Raw genomic sequence first — 20,059 nt, 5'->3', positions numbered from 1 at the left:
ATTCTGTATGAACGAATAGGCTAAGATCCCTTCCAATATGTTCTCCAACTCATAAAACATTTTATAAAAAGGCTCACTGCAGTTATCCTTGAAATGTGAGGTATTAGACTGCAAAGTGAGGTATTAGACTTGTCATAGACTTTCTGCTATCGCATGGCAAGTGGTACTGGAGTGCTGTTAAGGACCAAAAGGCTCCTTAACAGCTTCTACCCCCAAGCCATAAGACTGCTGAACAACTAAACAAATCAAATGGCCACCTGGACTATTTACATTTAACCCCTCTCCCCTTTGTTTTTACACTGCTGCTACTCGCTGTTAATTATCTATGCATATTCACTTTACAAATTACCTCGACTAACCTGTACCCCCGCACATTGACTCGGTACCGGTACACCCCGTATATAACCTTGTTATTGTTAAGTACATTTATTGTGTTACTTTTTGACTGATTTAGATTTTTCAAACTTTTATTTAGTAAATATTTTAAACTCTATTTCTTGAACTGAATTGTTGGTGAAGGTCTTGTAAGCATTTCACAGTAAGGTCTACACCTGTTTTATTCAACGCATGTGACAAATACAATTTGATTGATTGGATTTGTATTTAACAGTATTGAAAACAAGGGTCTCAATAGTTTTGACCCCTACTTTTTGAGAAAATAAATTATCACTTGTTAAACAAAATCTCTTTCACTGAGCAATTGCATTAATATAAAATAATAGAAGTGATCTATTTTTTTTGAGCATACAATACCCACTTGGCAAAAACAGGTTGGAATCCATGTTTTTCCCATGTCATTTCAACAATTGTATTAGTAGAAAGTGGAGACGAAGAGAGATGGAAATCAGTAGGGTACATATTGGGCAGGAGGATGACAACAGGAGAAGCAAAAGAAGAAGGAGAATGTCTCACTGTCACACTCCCATTCACATTCAGTGTATCTGTAACAAGGCTTCTAGTCTGTGACAAACAACATCAGTCCTGCTTTTTCTGAATGTGAATTGGATTCTGTCAACAGGCTGGTGTGTGGTAATAAAAAACCAGAGACAGTTCTCTCTCTGTGTGATAGACTCCTGCCTTTCTGGCCTGGCCTTAACAACATAAATCAAGCATGTGTGATGAGGGACTGGTTTTAACAAGCACAAAAGGGGCACTGTCTGTCCAGTGGTCAGAACACCCCCCCCCCCCCTCCCCCCACTCAACTACTCACATTGTCTCCCACATAATTACACCTGCTCGTCTAAGTATGCCCAGGGGCACGTTGCACACCCTTGTTAATAAAAATATGTTGAGTGCTGTTCCTCGCAGAACGTCCTTGAGTAGCGTGTGTGAGGGCTGAGATGGTCGCCGTGGAAACGTGAGCGTGCACATTGAGCATCATGCACCTGTATCTCCTCCCGGGACAGAAGGACAGAACATTCCCCTGTTGGGAGGAGAAGGTGTGGCTACTGTACGCCCACTGGGATTCATCCACTGCTGCCTGCGCTAGGCTACTCGCCAGTCTCCACATACACATATGCATGTGTGCGCACGCACACACACACACACACACACACACACACACACAGCTCTCTGCTATTAAAAAGGCCCCCAGGCCAGCTGGCAGGAGTTGGTTTAGCAGACTCAAAAGCAACAATGGAACAAGTGAAATCCTTATCAATTGAGAGATCAGACTACAATATTTTGGGTAACATATAAATTAAATATTTTGACGACTGTATTGACCTCAAAGCGAGCAAAGAAGTTTAGTTTGTTTGGGAGCAGGACATCGTGGTCCGTGACGGGGATGGTTTTCTTTTTGTAGTCCGTGATTGACTGTAGACCCTGCCACATACCGCTCGTGTCTGAGCCGTTGAATTGCGACTCTACTTTGTCTCTAAACTGACGCTTAGCTTGTTTGATTGCCTTGCGGAGGGAATAGCTACACTGTTTGTATTCGGTCTTGTTTCCGCTCGCCTTGCCCTGATTAAAAGCAGTGGTTTGTGCTTTCAGCTTTGCAAGAATGCTGCCATAAATCCACAGTTTCTGTTTGGGGAAGGTTTTAATAGTTGCTGTGGGTACAACATCATCGATGCACTTGCTAATAAACTCACTCACCGAATCAGCGTAATGATCAATGTTGTTGTCCGACGCTATGCGTAACATATCCCAGTCCACGTGATCGAAGCAATCTTGAAGCGTGGAATCAGATTGGTCGGACCAGCGTTGAACAGACCTGAGCATGGGCTTTTCCTGTTTTAGTTTCTGTCTATAGGCTGGGAGCAACAAAATTGAGTCGTGGTCAGAGTTTCCAAAAAGAGGGCGGGGCGGGGCTTTGTATGCATTGCGGAAGTTAGAGTAACAATGGTCCAGGATTTTTTCCTCCCGGGTAGCGCATTTGATATGCTGATAAAATTTAGGGAGTCTTGTTTTCAGATTAGCCTTGTTAAAATCCCCAGCTACAATGAATGCAGCCTCAGGATATGTGGTTTCCAGTTTAAGGAAGTTTGTTCAGGGCCATCAATGTGTCTGCTTGGGGGGGATATATACGACTGTGATTATAATCAAAGAGAATTCTCTTGTGAAGAGAATTATTTTGTGAACGCGATGCGAGGCGGCCATCTCTGTCGGCGCCGGAAGTCATATATCAATTCTACCAATAGGTGCCCTTCTTTGTGAAATTTCAGAAAACCTACCTTGGTCTATTTGGTTGAATCTATGTTTGAAATTCACTACTCGGCTGAGGGAACGTACAATTATCTGTATGTGTGGTGTACAGAGATGAGTCATTCACTAATCATGTTAAACACTATTATTGCACACAGAGGGAATCCCCCTCCCCTACCTTTATAATACCCGTTACCGTAGTCTGAAACCCTAACCCCATCACACTCTCCCCTACCTTTATAATACCCGTTACCGTAGTCTGAAACCCTAACCCCATCACACTCTCCCCTACCTTTATAATACCCGTTACCGTAGTCTGAAACCCTAACCCCATCACACTCTCCCCTACCTTTATAATACCCGTTACCGTAGTCTGAAATCCTAACCTCCTCACACCCTCCCCTACCTTTAATACCCCTGTTACCAAAGCCGGGCGGCGAAGACGTGGCTGTTGATTAAAGCAGCCCCCCGCACCTCTCTGATTCAGAGAGGTGCGGATTCAGGTTGGGTTAAATGCGGAAGACACATTTCAGTTAAATACATTCAGTTACTTATTATATTTGTACTTGTTTACTTATTTAGGCTAGCCATAACAAAAGGGTTGAATACATATTGACTCAAGATATTACATATACGGTACATGTTTTATTAATTTGTAAACATTTCAAAACACATAATTCCACTTTGACATTGTGTGTAGGCCAGTGACAGTAAATCTCGTTGGAATAAAACAATAAAATGTGTGTGGAGAGGTTGGTTTTGCAGGTTTACGCTCTCTAGATCAGGGCTCTCCAAACCTGTTCCTGGAGAGCTACCATCCTGTAGGTTGGACACCCCATCCTAGAGCAGGGTTGGAAACCCCTACTCTAGATTTTCATACTGCATAAGCTTCGTTGCTATCTTGCCATGGCTTTGTCGGGGTAGATTGTAAGTTAAACTTGTGTAAATCAGTCATGGTCAAAAGATAGACTAATAAAGGAAATAGAGGAAATAACAGCACAGGTGGATGGCAATAAAACTACTATAGAGGAAAAACAAAAATAATTGGAGGAACTTATTCAAGAACAATCAAGTGTAATTTATCACAAAAATAAAGTGAATTGGATGGAAAATTGTGAAAAATGCACAGAATGTTTCTTGAATCTTCAACATAGAAATGCTACCAAAAATAATCTACAGAAACTCGTTACAAACGAAGGAATCATCCAATGATTCATAAAATGATATTTTGAAAGAGGAAGCAAAATATTTTAAGCATATGTTTACTTTTCAATCTCCTCCATCTCCACTGAAAGATGTTAACTTTAAGGACTTCTTTCCTAATAATAATAATCTAAAATGAACTAAATGTACAGAAAGACTTGTGTGAAGGTCATCTTAGAGAGGAGGAACATCTTGAGGCAATTAAATCCTTTCAGTCTGGAAAAACACCAGGGCTTGGTGGTATACTAGTAGAGGTATATCAGACCGTTTTTGATGTACTCAAAGATCCATTATTAGCATGTTTAGACTATTGTGTACTCAGCAAGGTCTGATGTCATTACTACTAAAACAGGACCAAGGTGGTATGTATAAAGATCCAGGCCTCTTACACTGCAATGTTGTGATGTGAAAATCCTGGCAAAGAAAATGATTAAAAAAGGTTTTACCAGATAATATAAAACAATTAATTGAAACGGTAGCACATTATGAAACATCAAAGATGCAGGACCAGGCCTGGTCTTCATAGCAGATTTTGAAAATACTTTCGATAAAGTACAACTAGAATTTATATATAAATGCCTGGACTATTTTACATTTGGTGAATCTCTTATACAATAGGTTAAATTACAGTGGGGAGAACAAATATTTGATAACCTGCAAATCGGCAGTGTTTCCTACTTACAAAGCATGTAGAGGTCTATCATTTTTATCATAGGTACATTTCAACTGTGAGAGACGGAATCTAAAGCAAAAATACAGAAAATCACATTGTATGATTATTAAAAAAATAATTTGCATTTTATTGCATGACATAAGTATTTGATCACCTAATCACCTACCAACCAGTAAGAATTCCGGCTCTCACAGACCTGTTAGTTTTTCTTTAAGAAGCCCTCCTGTTCTCCACTCATTACCTGTATTAACTGCACCTGTTGAAACTCGTTACCTGTATAAAAGACACCTGTCCACAACCTCAATCTAACAGACTCCAACCTCTCCACAATGGCCAAGACCAGAGAGCTGTGTAAGGACATCAGGGATAAAATTGTAGACCTACACAAGGCTGGGATAGGCTACAGGCCATAGGCAAGCAGCTTGGTGAGAAGGCAACAACTGCTTGCGCAATTATTAGAAAATGGAAGAAGGTCAAGATGACGGTCACTCACCTTCGGTCTGGGGCTCCATGCAAGATCTCACCTCGTGGGGCATCAATGATCATGAGGAAGGTGAGGGATCAGCCCAGAACTACACGACAGGACCTGGTCAATGACCTAAAGAGAGCTGGGACCACAGTCTCAAAGAAAACCATTAGTAACACACTACGCCGTCATGGATTAAAATCCTGCAGCGCACACAAGGTCCCCCTGCTCAAGCCAGCGCATGTCCAGGCCCATCTGAAGTTTGCCAATGACCATCTGGATGATCGAGAGGAGGAATGGTAGAAGGTCATGTGGTCTGATGAGACAAAAATAGAGCTTTTTGGTCTAAACTCCACTCGCCGTGTTTGGAGGAAGAAGAAGGATGAGTACAACCCCAAGAACACCATCCCAACAGTGAAGCATGGAGGTGGAAACATCATTCTTTGGGGATGCTTTTCTGCAAAGGGGACAGGACGACTTCACCATATTGAGGGAAGGATGGATGGGGCCATGTATCGCGAGTTCTTGGCCATCAACCTCCTTCCCTCAGTAAGAGCATTGAAGATGGGTCGTGGCTGGGTCTTCCAGCATGACAACGACTCGAAACACACAGCCAGGGCAACTAAGGAGTGGCTCCATAAGAAGCATCTCAATGTCCTGGAGTGGCCTAGCCAGTCTCCAGACCTGAACCCAATAGAAAATCTTTGGAGGGAGCTGAAAGTTCGTATTTCCCAGCGACAGCCCCGAAACCTGAAGGATCTGGAGAAGGTCTGTATGGAGGAGTGGGCCAAAATCCCTGCTGCAGTGTCTGCAAATCTGGTCAAGAACTACATAAAATGTATGATCTCTGTAATTGCAAAAAAAAGGTTTCTGTACCAAATATTAAGTTCTGCTTTCCTGATGTATCAAATACTTATGTCATGCAATAAAATGCAAATAAATTACTTAAAAATCATACAATGTGATTTTCTGGATTTTTGTTGTAGATTCTGTCTCTCACAGTTGAAGTGTATGATAAAAATTACAGACCTCTACATGCTTTGTAAGTAGTAAAACCTGCAAAATCGGCAGTGTATCAAATACTTGTTCTCCCCACTGTATGTATGGCAACCCCAGGCATAAAATAGTAAATAATTGTTACATCTCAAGTATTGAGCTGTCGAGGAGTAAAACAAGGCTGTCCATTGTCTCCATATCTATGTATTATAACCATCGAAATGTTAGCAATTATAATTAGATCCAACAAGATCATCAAGGGGTTAAAAACAAAAGTGTCAGTGTATGCCGATGACTCAAGTTTCTTCTTAAGTCTGAATTCTGGATCCCTGCAGTCTCATTGAAGATCTAGATCACTTTTCTAGTGACGCTGGACTAAAACCGAATTGCGATAAGTGTACCATATTACATGTTTGATCGTTAAAAGACACAACGTTTACACTACAGTACCTTGTAGTTTACCAATAAAATGGTCTGATGGTGAAGTAGACATACCTGGTATTCATTCAAGTTTTCATAACAATCGGAAATCGATATTTTTGGACACCGATTATTTTTTACACCTTTATTTAATCTTTATTTAACTAGGCAAGTCCATTAAGAACACATTCTTATTTTCAATGACGGCCTAGGAACGGTGGGTTAACTGCCTCGTTCTGATTTTTACCTTGTCAGTTCGGGGGATTCAATCTTGCAACCTTACAGTTAACTAGTCCAACGCTCTAACCACCTGATTACATTGCACTCCACGAGGAGACTGCCTGTTACGCGAGTGCAGTAAGCCAAGGTAAGTTGCTAGCTAGCATTAAACTTATCTTATAAAAAACAATCAATCAATCATAATCGCTAGTTAACTACACATGGTTGATGATATTATTAGTTTATCTAGCGTGTTGCATATAATCGATGCGGTGCGTATCGTTGCTCGAATGTGTACCTAACCATAAACATCAATGCCTTTCTTAAAATCAATACACAGAAGTATATATTTTTAAACCTGCATATTTAGCTAAAAGATATCCAGGTTAGCAGGCAATATTAACTTGGTGAAATTGTATCACTTCTCTTGCGTTCATTGCACGTAAAGTCAGTGTATATGCAACAGTTTGGCCGCCTAATTTGCCAGAATTTTACGTAATTATGACATAACATTGAAGGTTGTGCAATGTAACAGGAATATTTAGACTTATGGATGCCACCCGTTAGATGAAATACGGACCGGTTCCGTATTTCACTGAAAGAATAAACGTCTTGTTGTCGAGATGATTCAGATTCGACCATATTAATGACCTAAGGCTCATATTCCTGTGTGTTATGTTATAACTAAGTCTATGATTTGATAGAGCAGTCTGACTGAGCGATGGTAGACAGCAGCAAGCTTGTAAGCATTCATTCAAACAGCACTTTTGTACATTTGCCAGCAGCTGTTTATGACTTCAAGCCTATCAACTCCCAAGATTAGGCTGGTGTAACCGATGTGAAATGGCTAGCTAGTTAGTGGGGTGTGCGCTAATAGCGTTTCAAACGTCACTCGCTCTGAGACTTGGAGTGTTTGTTCCCCTTGCTCTGCATGGGTAACGCTGCTTCGAGGGTGGATGTTGTCGTTGTGTTCCTGGTTCGAGCCCAGGGAGGAGCGAGGAGAGGGACGGAAGATGTACTGTTACACTGGCAATACTAAAGTGCCTATAAGAACATCCAATAGTCAAAGGTTAATGAAATACAAATGGTATAGAGAGAAATAGTTCTATAATAACTACAACCTAAAACTTCTTACCTGGGAATATTGAAGACTCATGTTAAAAGAAACCACCAGCTTTCATATGTTCTCAAGTTCTGAGCAAGGAACTTAAACATTAGCTTTCTTACTTGGCACATATTGCACTTTTACTTATTATTTAAACCAAATTGAACATGTTTCATTATTTATTTGAGGCTAAATTGATTTTTTTATGTATTATATTAAGTTAAAATAAGTGTTCATTCAGTATTGTTGTAATTGTCATTACTACAAATAAATAAATAAAAATCGGCCGATTGATCGGTATCGGCTTTTTTTGGTCCTCCATTAATCGATATCGGTTTCGGCGTTGAAAAATCATAATCGGTTGACCTCTAGTATTCATATCTAAAAAAATATAAAATGCACTTACCACTACCAATTTCAATAGAAAGTTTGTTAAAATAGACAAGTTTCTGCAACCCCGGAGAGGTCTATTTATAGAAAAAAATACATTTATTAACTCTTTGGTCCTATCACAGTTTACTTACTTCCAATGAGACCACCAGCTCTTCAGGACGACTGTGTGATCACACTCTCCGTAGCCGATGTGAGTAAGACCTTTAAACAGGTGAACATTCACAAGGACGCAGGGCCAGACGGATTACCAGGATGTGTAGTCCGAGCATGAGCTCTGGCAAGTGGCAAGAGTATTCACTGACATTTTCAACCTGTCTCTGACCAAGTCTGTAATACCTACATGTTTCATGCAAACCACCATAGTCCATGTGCCCAAGAACACCAAGGCAACCTGCCTAAATGACTACCAACCCATAGCACTCACGTCTGTAGCCATGAAGTGCTTTGAAAGGCTGGTCATGGCTCATATCAAGAACATCCTCCCTGATACCCTAGACCCACTCCAATTTGCATACCGCCCCAACAGCTCCACAGATGACACAATCTCAATCGCACTCCACACTGCCCTTTCCCACCTGGACAAAGGGAACACATGTGAGAATGCTGTTCATTGACTACAGCTCAACACCATAGTGCCCACAAAGCTCATCACTAAGACCCTGGGACTAAACAACTGGATCCTGGACTTCCTGAGGGGCCACCCTCAGGTAGTAAGGGTAGGCAACAGCACGTCTGCCACGATGATCCTCAACACTGGGGCCCCTCAGGGGTGTGTACTTAGTCCCCTCCTATACTCCCTGTTCACCCACGACTGTGTGGCCAAACATGACTCCAACACCATCATTAAGTTATACCAGGCGTCAGCGCAAGGCCCTAAAAATTGCCAGCCTCCAGCCACCCTAGTCATAGACTGTTCTACCCCCAAGCCATAATTTCTCCTGAACAGCTAATAGAATGGCTACCCGGACAACGTGCATTGACCCCCTGTACATAGCCTCATTATTGTTATTTTTATATAACTCTTCAGTTTATTTAGTAAATACTTTAACACTTATTTTTCTTAACTGCATTGTTGGTTAAGTGCTTGTAAGTAAGCATTTCACTGTAAGGTCTACACCGGTTGTATTCGGTGAATGTAGTAATGGCCCCGCCTACTCCAGACGACTCCTTTTGTAAATCATATGAGCAAAAAATATTTTGCATTATTTGGAACACTAAGCCAGACAAAATTAAACATGCCTATTTATGTAATAAATATGAGTTTGAGGGGCTCAAATAATTAAATATTAAAGCATTAAACCTCTCATTAAAAGCTTCACTCATACATAAATTATATTTAAACCCGAACTGGTTCTCTAGTAGATTATTAAGGCTTATAATTTGTTCAAAAATTGCCTTTTTGCCTTTATACAGACTGCAACTTCTAATTTCCGATTAATTTAAAGTGAAACGTTGTTCAAAGTATCGCCCTTTTTTAAACAAGCCATACAAAGCTGGTTACAATTTCAATTTTATCCCCCAGAAAAATATATATTACAACAAATATTATAGTTAGGTGAAACTCAAATATACTGATTTATAAAAACACATTGCTTATAGATTAAAAATGTTTTATTCATGATATTTTGAATAGGAATGGTGGATTTATAGGCAGTTTTCGAAAATATATGGGAAAGTTTGCTCAATCCAAAGTTAATCAACTGATTGCAGCATTACCGCAGAAATGGAGGAGGCAATTGGAAGGGGGAGAAGGTAGGAAACGTGTTTGTCTGCCATATATTAAAGATACAAATAGTCTGAAAAAGGTCGGCATAAATAGAAAAATATACCAGTTTCATTTGAGGACAAAAAATGTTGACAGCTGCGCCAAATAGCTGGGAAGAGATTTTCGATGTACCGATTCCATGGCACATGGGATATGAACCGATACAAAAAACAATACTTGATTCAACAGTTCGAGTTTTTCCAATTTTAATTATTATACAAAATTCTTGCCAAAAACAGAATGCTATATATATCGGGCACCCACAAATCTCAGATCTGCATATTTTGATGTGACGAGACATGTAGCTTCTGGTCACAGATTCAGGAATGACAACAACAACAAAAAACACCACATTAATAAAAAATTAACCCTACAAATAGCATTGTTGGGCGATTTGGAAAGTCATAGTCAATCAATCAATAATATAATAATACTTGTCGGAAAGGTTTTCATCTTTAGCTCAAAGTCGGTGGATACCACGCGATTAGAAAGATTCTAAATGAATGTAAAACATCACAGCATAGCTGAAAAATATGACATGAGGGTGGTCTATGGTGATAGGTGGAATGCCGCTCTAGGCGAAACCAAAAAAGTAAGCAAAATGACATTGAAAAAGTTTTTAAAAAATACATATTTTCCAGAAGCTGAAGTTAGGTTCAATTTAAATTGGGAATCAAATTGAAAATATATTTTCCATATGTTTAACATTTTCTGGGTGTTGAACAATACATAATTTCCAGACGATGAAATCAGGTTAATGTTCAGTTCTGAATGAAAGTTGAAAATAGGCTACTTTATTTTCCGTATGTTGAAAATATGTATTTTCTAGATCTATTTTATGGATGTTGAAATCAGGCACATTTTGGGCTCTGAATGAAAGTAGAAAATAAGTCATTTATAGGCTTCTGTGTTTGGGCCAAATCAAGGCTGGTCCAGACCGGACCAAAGACCATTGTCTGTCGATGTGGAAATTAAGTCCGGACTCACCCCCCAAAAAAGACGTCTATAAATGACTGTACGCGCTTACTGGGGTGTAACCGACAGCGTTGCCTGAAATGTAATTTTATGAATGCCCATCTATGTGGCAAGTCTACTGGATAAAAAAAAAAAGATGTCCAAAAGATGTCTGCTCTTGCTTATTGGGTATCCTACCATGTTGGCCAGCAATGGAACTTTATGGGGCGGCAGGGTAGCCGTTGGACTAGTAACCGGAAGGTTGCAAGTTCAAATCCCCGAGCTGACAAGGTACAAATCTGTCGTTCTGCTCCTGAACATGCAGTTAACCCACTGTTCCTAGGCCGTCATTGAAATAAGAATTTGTTCTTAACTGACTTGCCTAGTTAAATAAAAATGGAATTTTATGAATGCCCATCCATGTTGTAGGCCCACCGTTCGTAAAATGGGCTGATGCATTGGCTTTATTAGTCCTGCCTCATGTGACTAATCCATTTGACGATTTAAGCACTGAAAATCAGCTACCCAAATTTCAAGCAGTTATCGTGAGCCTATTTGCAATGTCTTTACACAGCGGGAAATGCAGAAGTATTTTCTTTTTCGCTATGATCAGCCTGTCAAAAAATGATGGATACAAACTTGAAATCACTGATCATTTCAATGGGGTGAAACTCCTGGACAATAGTTGTGATTGTCCATTCCATATTGTTCATTTTACTTTGACCTGTCCTGTTTTTAGGACATGTTTTGTTGATGTGATAGTACATTTTTTATTTGATTGAGCGCCATTTAGGTTAGGCTATTTGATCAGAGAAACCTGCATAATGTAAAAAGTGTCCGTTTCATTGCATTGTCATACATTTTATCTCCAGCCTGTAGACTACAGAAAAGGTCACATACTCTTTCTACCATATCCTATATCTGCTACATGATTTATGTTAGATTATTTCTTTGACGCAACGTTGGTGGAGTGCCTTAGCATGCGTCTCTCCAACAGCACCCTGGTGAGGCGCGATGGGAAAGGACAAGCAAAATATTTTTGCGCCCCTGCCTTTGATAAAGCGGGCACTGCTTGTCACAGAGGCATCAAAGCTCACCTAAAAAGCCAATATGCCTCTGGTTAAGATAAATTGTCATTGTTTTTGGGCAGAATTATGTGATGTTTTATGTGTTGTTGGAGGCGCGTCTTGGTCAGTTTACCCCAAATTCCGCCCTTGTCAATCTGCCGCCGTAGACGGCGGCCTAAACCTGCCGAATGAGATGGCTGGCCATGATGGGATGGGCTGAGAGTAGCTGAGGGGTGGGATTAAGGAGATCGGTAATGATATTACTGAAAACACTACATATATTGCAGAGTTGCAAAGAAAAAGCCATATCTCAGACTGGCCAATAAAAAGAAAAGATTAAGATGGGAAAAACAACACAGACACTGGACAGAGGAATTCTGTCTAGGCCAGCATCCCGGAGTCACCTCTTCACTGTTAAGACTGGTGTTTTGTGGGTACTATTTAATCAAGCTGACAGTTGAGGACTTGTGAGGCGTCTGTTTCTCAAACTCGACACTCTAATGTACTTGTCCTCTTGCTCAGTTGTGCACCAGGGCCTCCCAATCCTCTTTCTATTCTGGTTAAAGCCAGTTTAGAAGAAAGTTATTTATTTCTCGCCATTTTGAGCCTGTAATCGAACCGACAAATGCTGATGCTCCAGATACTCAACTAGTCTAAAGAAGGCCAGTTTTATTGCTTCTTTAAATCAGCACAAGTTTTCAGCTGTGCTAACATAATTGCAAAACGGTTTTCTAATGCTCAATTAGCCTTTTAAAATGATAAACTTGGATTAGCTAACACAACGTGCCATTGGAACACAGGAGTGATGGTTGCTGAGAATGGGCCTCTGTACACCTATATAGGTATTCCATTAATTATCAGCCGTTTCCAGCTACAATAGTAATTTACAACATTAACAATGTCTACACAGTATTTCTGATCAATTTGATGTTATTTTAATTGACCAAAAAAAAAGTAATTTTCTTTAAAAAACATGGACATTTCTAAGTGACCCCCAAACTTTTGAACAGTAGTGTGTATTTAAAATAAATAGCAATGGTGGTTGGCTGGAAAGGAACTAAGATGAATGACAAAAACACTGAATTCCTGAAATAGATAGCCTCTACTTCTGATACCTTATTGGTTTATTTAAAAGCAAACAATGCCTTGGGAAGATTGATTGCAGACGTAATACGTGATAGGCCTATATATTTTAAACTCATCTCCATAGTCAATCCTGGGTTAAAATGTATCTACTGGATAATGGTTAATGCATTATCCTTGTTGGACCCTGTACACAGACTGTCTTTGTATTGAAAGTGAGGTATGAAGAAACATGGTTAACACCCACACACTGCATAAAATTTGGACACAAAATCTCTATGATCACAAACCTGGGAAATACAAAAACAGTTTACACAAGGGCCACTTTTTAACATTCAAACACATTGCCTGAAAAGCACATATCACTAGTGACTGAGGGGGGTCTGGTATTGTTACGGTAAGAGGATACAGTAGCTCAGGGCTATGCAAAGATAGTAGTTAGTTGTGCACAGAGACTGTGTTTCTGTTAGCTCATACTACCTCTCCCGTGGTCTTCTATGTGCATGGTGAGGTAATGGCCAGGTATATATATATATATATATATATATATATATATATATATATTTTTACTCACACATTCACCAACTGTGCAGTTACTTTACCATCCAAATTATATGTCGACTATCCCTGACCACATTCACTGTAAAATAATGTTCCACATTTGATATTTACTCATCCATACTGACACCAGAAACAGATCAGTGTTTAGTTAGCAGGAAAGGAAACAATACTTGAAAATGAGATACTTTAATGCCACACCCCTAAAACAGTGCAGATTAAAGCAGAGTTTGAGCTAATTTTCATACCATACTGCCTGTAGAGTGCCCTCCTGGTAAGAAACTTGGGTACTGTGTACCTTCCTTAGCATTTGTCAGGAAACACAGCACTTAACTTCCCCCTTTTGCAGCGGTTTGCACTCACAACGCTGGAATGCTTTGAATGAGTTCCATTCCTGTACTTGAACCAAAGAGCTTGTTCACTGACCATTGGCTAGACGTCAAAATAATATTTTGGATGGTTCGGCACTATGCAATTATTTGGCTATCATGCCTGGGATTTCTAACCAAATCCTTGCAGGGATTAAATTGAACAGGAACATTCCTTCACATCTAGATTCTAGATGAATTACCTTTAATTGGAAAGTATTTCAAAATCAATTAATCTTCAAAGTCATTCTACCACCTTCGAAAGTCCCAGTTAGCCTTTTCCTCACCTCCTTAAGAGTCAAATTTGGACACAATGGCTTCTACCTGTAATGTCTCATATGCACGAGCTGACAGAGAGCTTGTTAAATGTATAGAGGTGACATGTAAAGTATTGCCTGTGTGGTATGGTTGGTACCGACTGTAGCATGATGACCTGTCTGCTGCATGTGTTTGAATCTGCAATGAGTGTGCACTTCTCCATTTCATGACCCTGAATCTCTGCTGCCCAAAATACCTCCACATTCTTCAGTCTCTGGAGTTTAAAGGACCTCAATCGAGAAAGGAAAACAGTAACGCAATACATTTTATTCAGCTGTACATCATGAAAAATTTTGATAATGTCCACCGAACAAGTGTAATACTAGTGAGATAAATTAGCAAGTGCTTTAATAATCACATTATATTAAAAAGGAATGAAGACATCTAAACAAGCATAGCAACACTACAGTGGGAGGAAAGTGGAAACAAAAATGTGATTCAAATATAACCAGCAGAAAGGATATAGATGTGTGTGTATATAGCCTAGTTACTACAAGTCAAAATAAGTCTGTTAGAGTTTTACGTACCATCCTTTTTTGCTCAAGGGAGGGAACATTTTATATTACAGAGAGCCCGCTCACAAACCCCATCTGAGTCATGATTCTCAATCCATGGAACTGCATGAAAAGGAGTAAAAACAAATAATCAGACACTGCGTTGCAGGGGCCAAGGGCATGCGTGGTGGCAGATTGTGGGTCGTCATGACTGAGGAGTCATAACTGCTGTGGAAGTCTGGACAGTGCCATGGAGGGGGTTGCAGGCAGGCTGGAGCACTCCGGAACTAAAGAGTTGCTCCTGTATCTCTTGCTCATAACATGTCATAATGCCTCAGTCACTGTGGGGCCCTGGCTTACATAGCAGTCCTCTTAAATGTCTGAGTTGAGGCTGAGGTTGGCCAACCTGGGGTCCGAGTTGATCTCATACCTGTAATGGTAGCCCTCCATGTGGTCCCTGCATGCGTCCCGAATATTGTATATCCACCGCTTGATCCCCTTCCTGTTGAGGTAGAGGACCAACAGAAAGATCACTCCAATCAAGGCCAGCACCATGCCCAGAAAGACATACGAGGTCTCCAGCACACCTTTCATTTCACCTGAAAAGGTACACTCCAACTCTTTTATCTGGAGCAACGGTAACTGCCTCAGAACCTCAGGGTCAGAACAGGTCATATTCTGCTTGTCTGTGACCTGCTCAGAGCTTTTCAGCCAGGCCACAAGGTCCTCGATATTGCAGTCACAGAGCCAAGGGTTTCCTGCCAGATGCACCTGAAGCCCAGGCTTGAGGCTGAAGTCCATCAGTGTAGTGTTGGGTAGTTCCCTCAGGGCATTGTCCCTCAAGTCTAACTCACGAAGCCGAGGAACACTCAGCGTCCCATTCTGGATGAAAATGAGGGAGTTGTTTTGTAGGTTGAGGATGGTGAGGTTGGAGAGGCGGGAGAACATGTCCTCAGGGAGGACCACCAGGTCATTGTTGGACAGGTCTAAGCGGGTAAGTTGAAGGGCTCCGCCACTCCGTAGCAGACTGAAGAGCTCACTCATGGAAGTATGGTTGTAAAAAGCCCTGCTGAGGTTAAGGTCCAGCAGTTTGTTGTAATCAGAGAAGGCTTGAGCACTAAAATGCAGAATCCTGTTGTTACTCAAGTCTAGCAGCCTGAGATTTGGCAAGTTGTTGAATACATTGTGGTCCACCAGCTCCACCTGGTTTCCTGTGAGATACAAGTCTGTTAACTGCTCAAGGGGCACAGGGAAAGACACAGCTGTGAGATGGGAAATGTTGTTCCCTGTAACGAACAGGGTTTTAGTGTTTGCTGGCAATGGCTGTGGAACCGCGAATAAGCCCTGGTTCAAACATTTGACCGTGGATGTGAAACAGACGCATTTGTCAGGACAGGCTGAATTTGAAACAAGGACAGCAAAGAAAAACCACAAACGAAGTAGAGTCGTATTCTCTCGGGTTTCTTCAAGTTTACAACATAACAATGAGCTCAAAAAACGCATTTTCTCACCCGTGGTTCCAATGAGTCTGATAGATTAAACGAAGCACAACGCGTAGAACGTGTACAAATGTTTTTTCCCCCCCGAGTCACACAATCCACCTTCAAGTTCCTGTCCTCCACATGCAAAATGCTACTTTTCAACCTTTTTCCTGAAGGAAATAGCTTCACTTCCGATTTAAACTGGGTGGCAACGATTACATTCATTAGCTAAACAGCATCCTCGCATACATTTCCGAAGATAAAAGTTTTTTTTGCCAACCAGTCTCTCACCTTGCTCATCGTGTTAGTGGGGCTTTCAAATCCGGTTGACGTTCGTTTTATCGCAGTTCTCACTAAAATGTATTCGCACACGTTCGAGTCAGCCTTTGACGTGAAGTGCGTAAACAGCCATTAGATTTCGAGGAGTCCAATAAAGCACAGAAAACACGATATAATGTTCGAACAAAAGTATCTGAGCACACTTGGTCCAACGATGCTTCCCTCGAATCAAAAGAATAGACCCTTCTCCAAGTGGGGTATGCGAAAAAATTTGTCCGCGACGGCCAAACCACTGCAAGGCTTAGGCTATACCATGTTCCATTACAATGGGTGAGCAATGAAGCTTTTGTAACTTAATGTTGGCATTCAACAAATTCAATATTTGTTATCTTTATTATTGCTCACATTTCTTGTTTCCTTCATTTATTTAAATGTATATACTATCACAATATGTGCAGTCTCTATTGGGCATTTGCCTAATGGTCAAGAAAATGTTATGGGTGTGCACCAAATAAACCACTGCTTCATAGCAGAAGTAGCCTAGTTTAATCTAATGAAAGGTTTTCGATCCAAAATCAAACACATCATCAACTATACTCAATTATTGGAAACTGTAAACAAGTATTGCATATTATTTAATAGAATTAGTTACATCTCAGATACATTGTAGATATCAGGGCCACTCAGCCAATGTGCTGGAGAGCTAAGGGAATGCAGTTTTAAACCTCATAACACAAGAACCCATTAGTCTTAGACTTTATGATTCAATTGAAAAATTATTGTCAAGTGAAAATCCATCACTTTGGTTGTGTAATGCACTTCCTCACTTAATGTAGGCTATTATATGCTTTTATAGGGGAATGACAATCAAAAGATAGAGCATAATGTGGGTGGTTTAATGTACTATAGCCTACTGGGCTTTGCTTTTTTGAATAGCCAGCAGTAAAATATGAGCATAGCCAGCTGTGGGAAGTAGGGGTTCTGAGGGTGCTGCAGATAAACAATATAATAAATCAAATCTGACTTTTTTTTTGTCCCACAAAATTAGTGAACTAGAACCCCCTCACCCGACAGCACCCCCAACCCAGAACATCTTCCCGCGGCCATACATGTGTCATTTTAGACGGTGATCGTTAATTTATATTAGTTAACAGCCAATATATAATCCTAACTGATTGATGAGGAGCACACTGTCCCCAGGGTCCAGGGCATAACACTGATGAAGTTCTGGGGTGGAGAGAAACCAAGCACTGCTGTTAATGTGTGTGTGTGTGTGTGTGTGTGTGATTGAGAGAGAAATAGTACATAGGTTTACAGTAAAATTCATGCTCTTATACATGTAGTTACATTTACGTCATTTAGCAGATACTCTTATCCAGAGCGACTTACTGGAGCAATATGGGTTAAGTGCCTTGCTCAAGGGCACATCAACAGATTTTTCAAACCGGTGACCTTTTGGTTACTGGCCCAACACTCTTAACCGTTAGGCTACCTGCACTGTAATTACTCTAGTAACAACATTCTATTAAAATGTTAATGATAAAAACCTATTAACATAACTTTTAGTGATCCATTGTAATGTTTTTGTAATTACATAAGAGAAACTTGTCCCCTTGTAAAATAGCTAAACTGGTGCTCCCCAGAACTTAATCTGCTCCAAATAAAGGAGAGCAGCATTAAAATAGTTTATTTCCAAAATGGTATATCCACCAATTTTTCGCTTTTTTTCTTCATCAGAAATAGATGTTTATGTGTACCTTTTGTGTGTGTGTAAAATATTACTGTTCTTAGATGTGTATTAAAAAAAAAAATTCCCCCTGCAAAACGCTATGTACAGTGCCTTGCGAAAGTATTCGGCCCCCTTGAACTTTGCGACCTTTTGCCACATTTCAGGCTTCAAACAAAGATATAAAACTGTATTTTTTTGTGAAGAATCAACAACAAGTGGGACACAATCATGAAGTGGAACGACATTTATTGGATATTTCAAACTTTTTTAACAAATCAAAAACTGAAAAATTGGGCGTGCAAAATTATTCAGCCCCCTTAAGTTAATACTTTGTAGCGCTACCTTTTGCTGCGATTACAGCTGAAAGTCGCTTGGGGTATGTCTCTATTAGTTTTGCACATCGAGAGACTGACATTTTTTCTCATTTCTCCTTACAAAACAGCTTGAGCTCAGTGAGGTTGGATGGAGAGCATTTGTGAACAGCAGTTTTCAGTTCTTTCCACAGATTCTCGATTGGATTCAGGTCTGGACTTTGACTTGGCCATTCTAACACCTGGATATGTTTATTTTTGAACCATTCCATTGTACCGGAGGGAATAGACCCCACTGGGGCTGTCATGGGCTAGCTACCCATGTTGGCAGTCTCCGACGCTGTTTCAGTATGTTGGAGACACCCGCTAAGTGCTACTGAAAGTCAACAAAGGAACATACCCCTAGAGCCTGCGAGAGCTGGGGCGCAAGATGGCTCAATGACTGATCACATGGTTACGGACCCAGGAACGGAAACGACTACGAGTAGGAACACAGCACATGAGACAACCATAACAGCAGCAGGACTCACACTTCAGGCGTGCAGCTGTGGTTGGGAGAGAGTAACATCGGCAAGGGGGTTAAGGATCCATCAAGGAAAAGGTGCTTGGGAGAGCAGAGACAGGGACCTCGCATTGACCAGTACTTCTTACGAAGCAGCCAGTCAAATCAGTCGAATGAAGCACAGCGACGGGACGCAAACCAAAGTTCGCAAAGCATCAGCACCCCTGTAACCGAGGAGGATAACACAAGCACAGAAATGCCGGTGGATGAACTCACCCAACCACAGAGACCTCTAAAACAGGAAAAGATCAAAGGGCACAGACCGAGTGTGAAGTGGCCCAAAGCTGTTGAAAAGAGAGAGTGGGAAACAATCAACAACGCTTAATTGGGCATGGGACACAAGCTAAGGCTTGATCACCCTTTAGCTGGCCACCTTTGATGAGAGTGTTTAGTGATTAAAGGCCGAAACACCCACTGATTCGAAGGCACACTACTGAGGATGTGTCCCAAAATTGACATCTTAACCCAGTCTAAGAAATAAACCTCCCATGCCACTCTGTCAACATCACGGCAAATCTCATGCGAGTGCATTCCATCTATTGGCACAATGGACAGTTTTTTAACATCTCGTCCCGTGTTTTATGATTCTGATCATCTGGACCAGTCCAGTGACTGCTGTGAAAGGACAGCTGACAACATAGGAAAGTCTGTGTGACAGCTTGGAGAGACAGCTGACCGGAGGGAATAGACCCCACTGGGGCTGTCATGGGCTAGCTACCCATGTTGGCAGTCTCCGACGCTGTTTCAGTATGTTGGAGACACCCGCTAAGTGCTACTGAAAGTCAACAAAGGAACATACCCCTAGAGCCTGCGAGAGCTGGGGCGCAAGATGGCTCAATGACTGATCACATGGTTACGGACCCAGGAACGGAAACGACTACGAGTAGGAACACAGCACATGAGACAACCATAACAGCAGCAGGACTCACACTTCAGGCGTGCAGCTGTGGTTGGGAGAGAGTAACATCG

The 20,059-nt window shown here is 40.9% G+C and overlaps 1 protein-coding gene across 2 annotated transcripts; it reads right to left on the bottom strand.

Annotated features, from left to right (window-relative positions):
• Nucleotides 1-14,481: 14,481 nt before the first annotated feature.
• LOC110489902 (trophoblast glycoprotein) lies at nucleotides 14,482-18,293 on the bottom strand. 2 transcript variants are annotated; one of them, XM_021562883.3, is made up of 2 exons: nucleotides 15,159-18,293; nucleotides 14,482-14,851 (listed from the first exon to the last, which is right to left on the bottom strand). In XM_021562883.3, the coding sequence occupies exons 1-2, from the start codon at nucleotides 16,229-16,231 to the stop codon at nucleotides 14,839-14,841; spliced, it is 1,086 nt and encodes a 361-aa protein (XP_021418558.3). In that variant the 5' UTR covers nucleotides 16,232-18,293; the 3' UTR covers nucleotides 14,482-14,838. The 2 variants fall into 2 exon arrangements, with proteins under 2 accessions (XP_021418558.3, XP_090055910.1); XM_090199784.1 differs by lacking the exon at nucleotides 14,482-14,851 and having other exon boundaries at nucleotides 14,965-18,293.
• Between the last annotated feature and the right edge of the window lie 1,766 nt (nucleotides 18,294-20,059).

The sequence above is a fragment of the Oncorhynchus mykiss genome, chromosome 2 (genome assembly GCF_057628025.1).
Source record: "Oncorhynchus mykiss isolate SJ-2025 chromosome 2, ASM5762802v1, whole genome shotgun sequence".
In the NCBI taxonomy this organism is placed as follows: domain Eukaryota; kingdom Metazoa; phylum Chordata; class Actinopteri; order Salmoniformes; family Salmonidae; genus Oncorhynchus; species Oncorhynchus mykiss.
The sequence above is the reverse complement of the archived record's forward strand: the minus strand, read 5'-3'. Positions and strand labels throughout refer to the sequence as shown.

Coding starts and splice junctions, on each gene's coding strand:
- LOC110489902 (XM_090199784.1), bottom strand. CDS start 16,231: ATGCGTTTTTTGAGCTCATTGTTATGTTGTAAACTTGAAGAAACCCGA.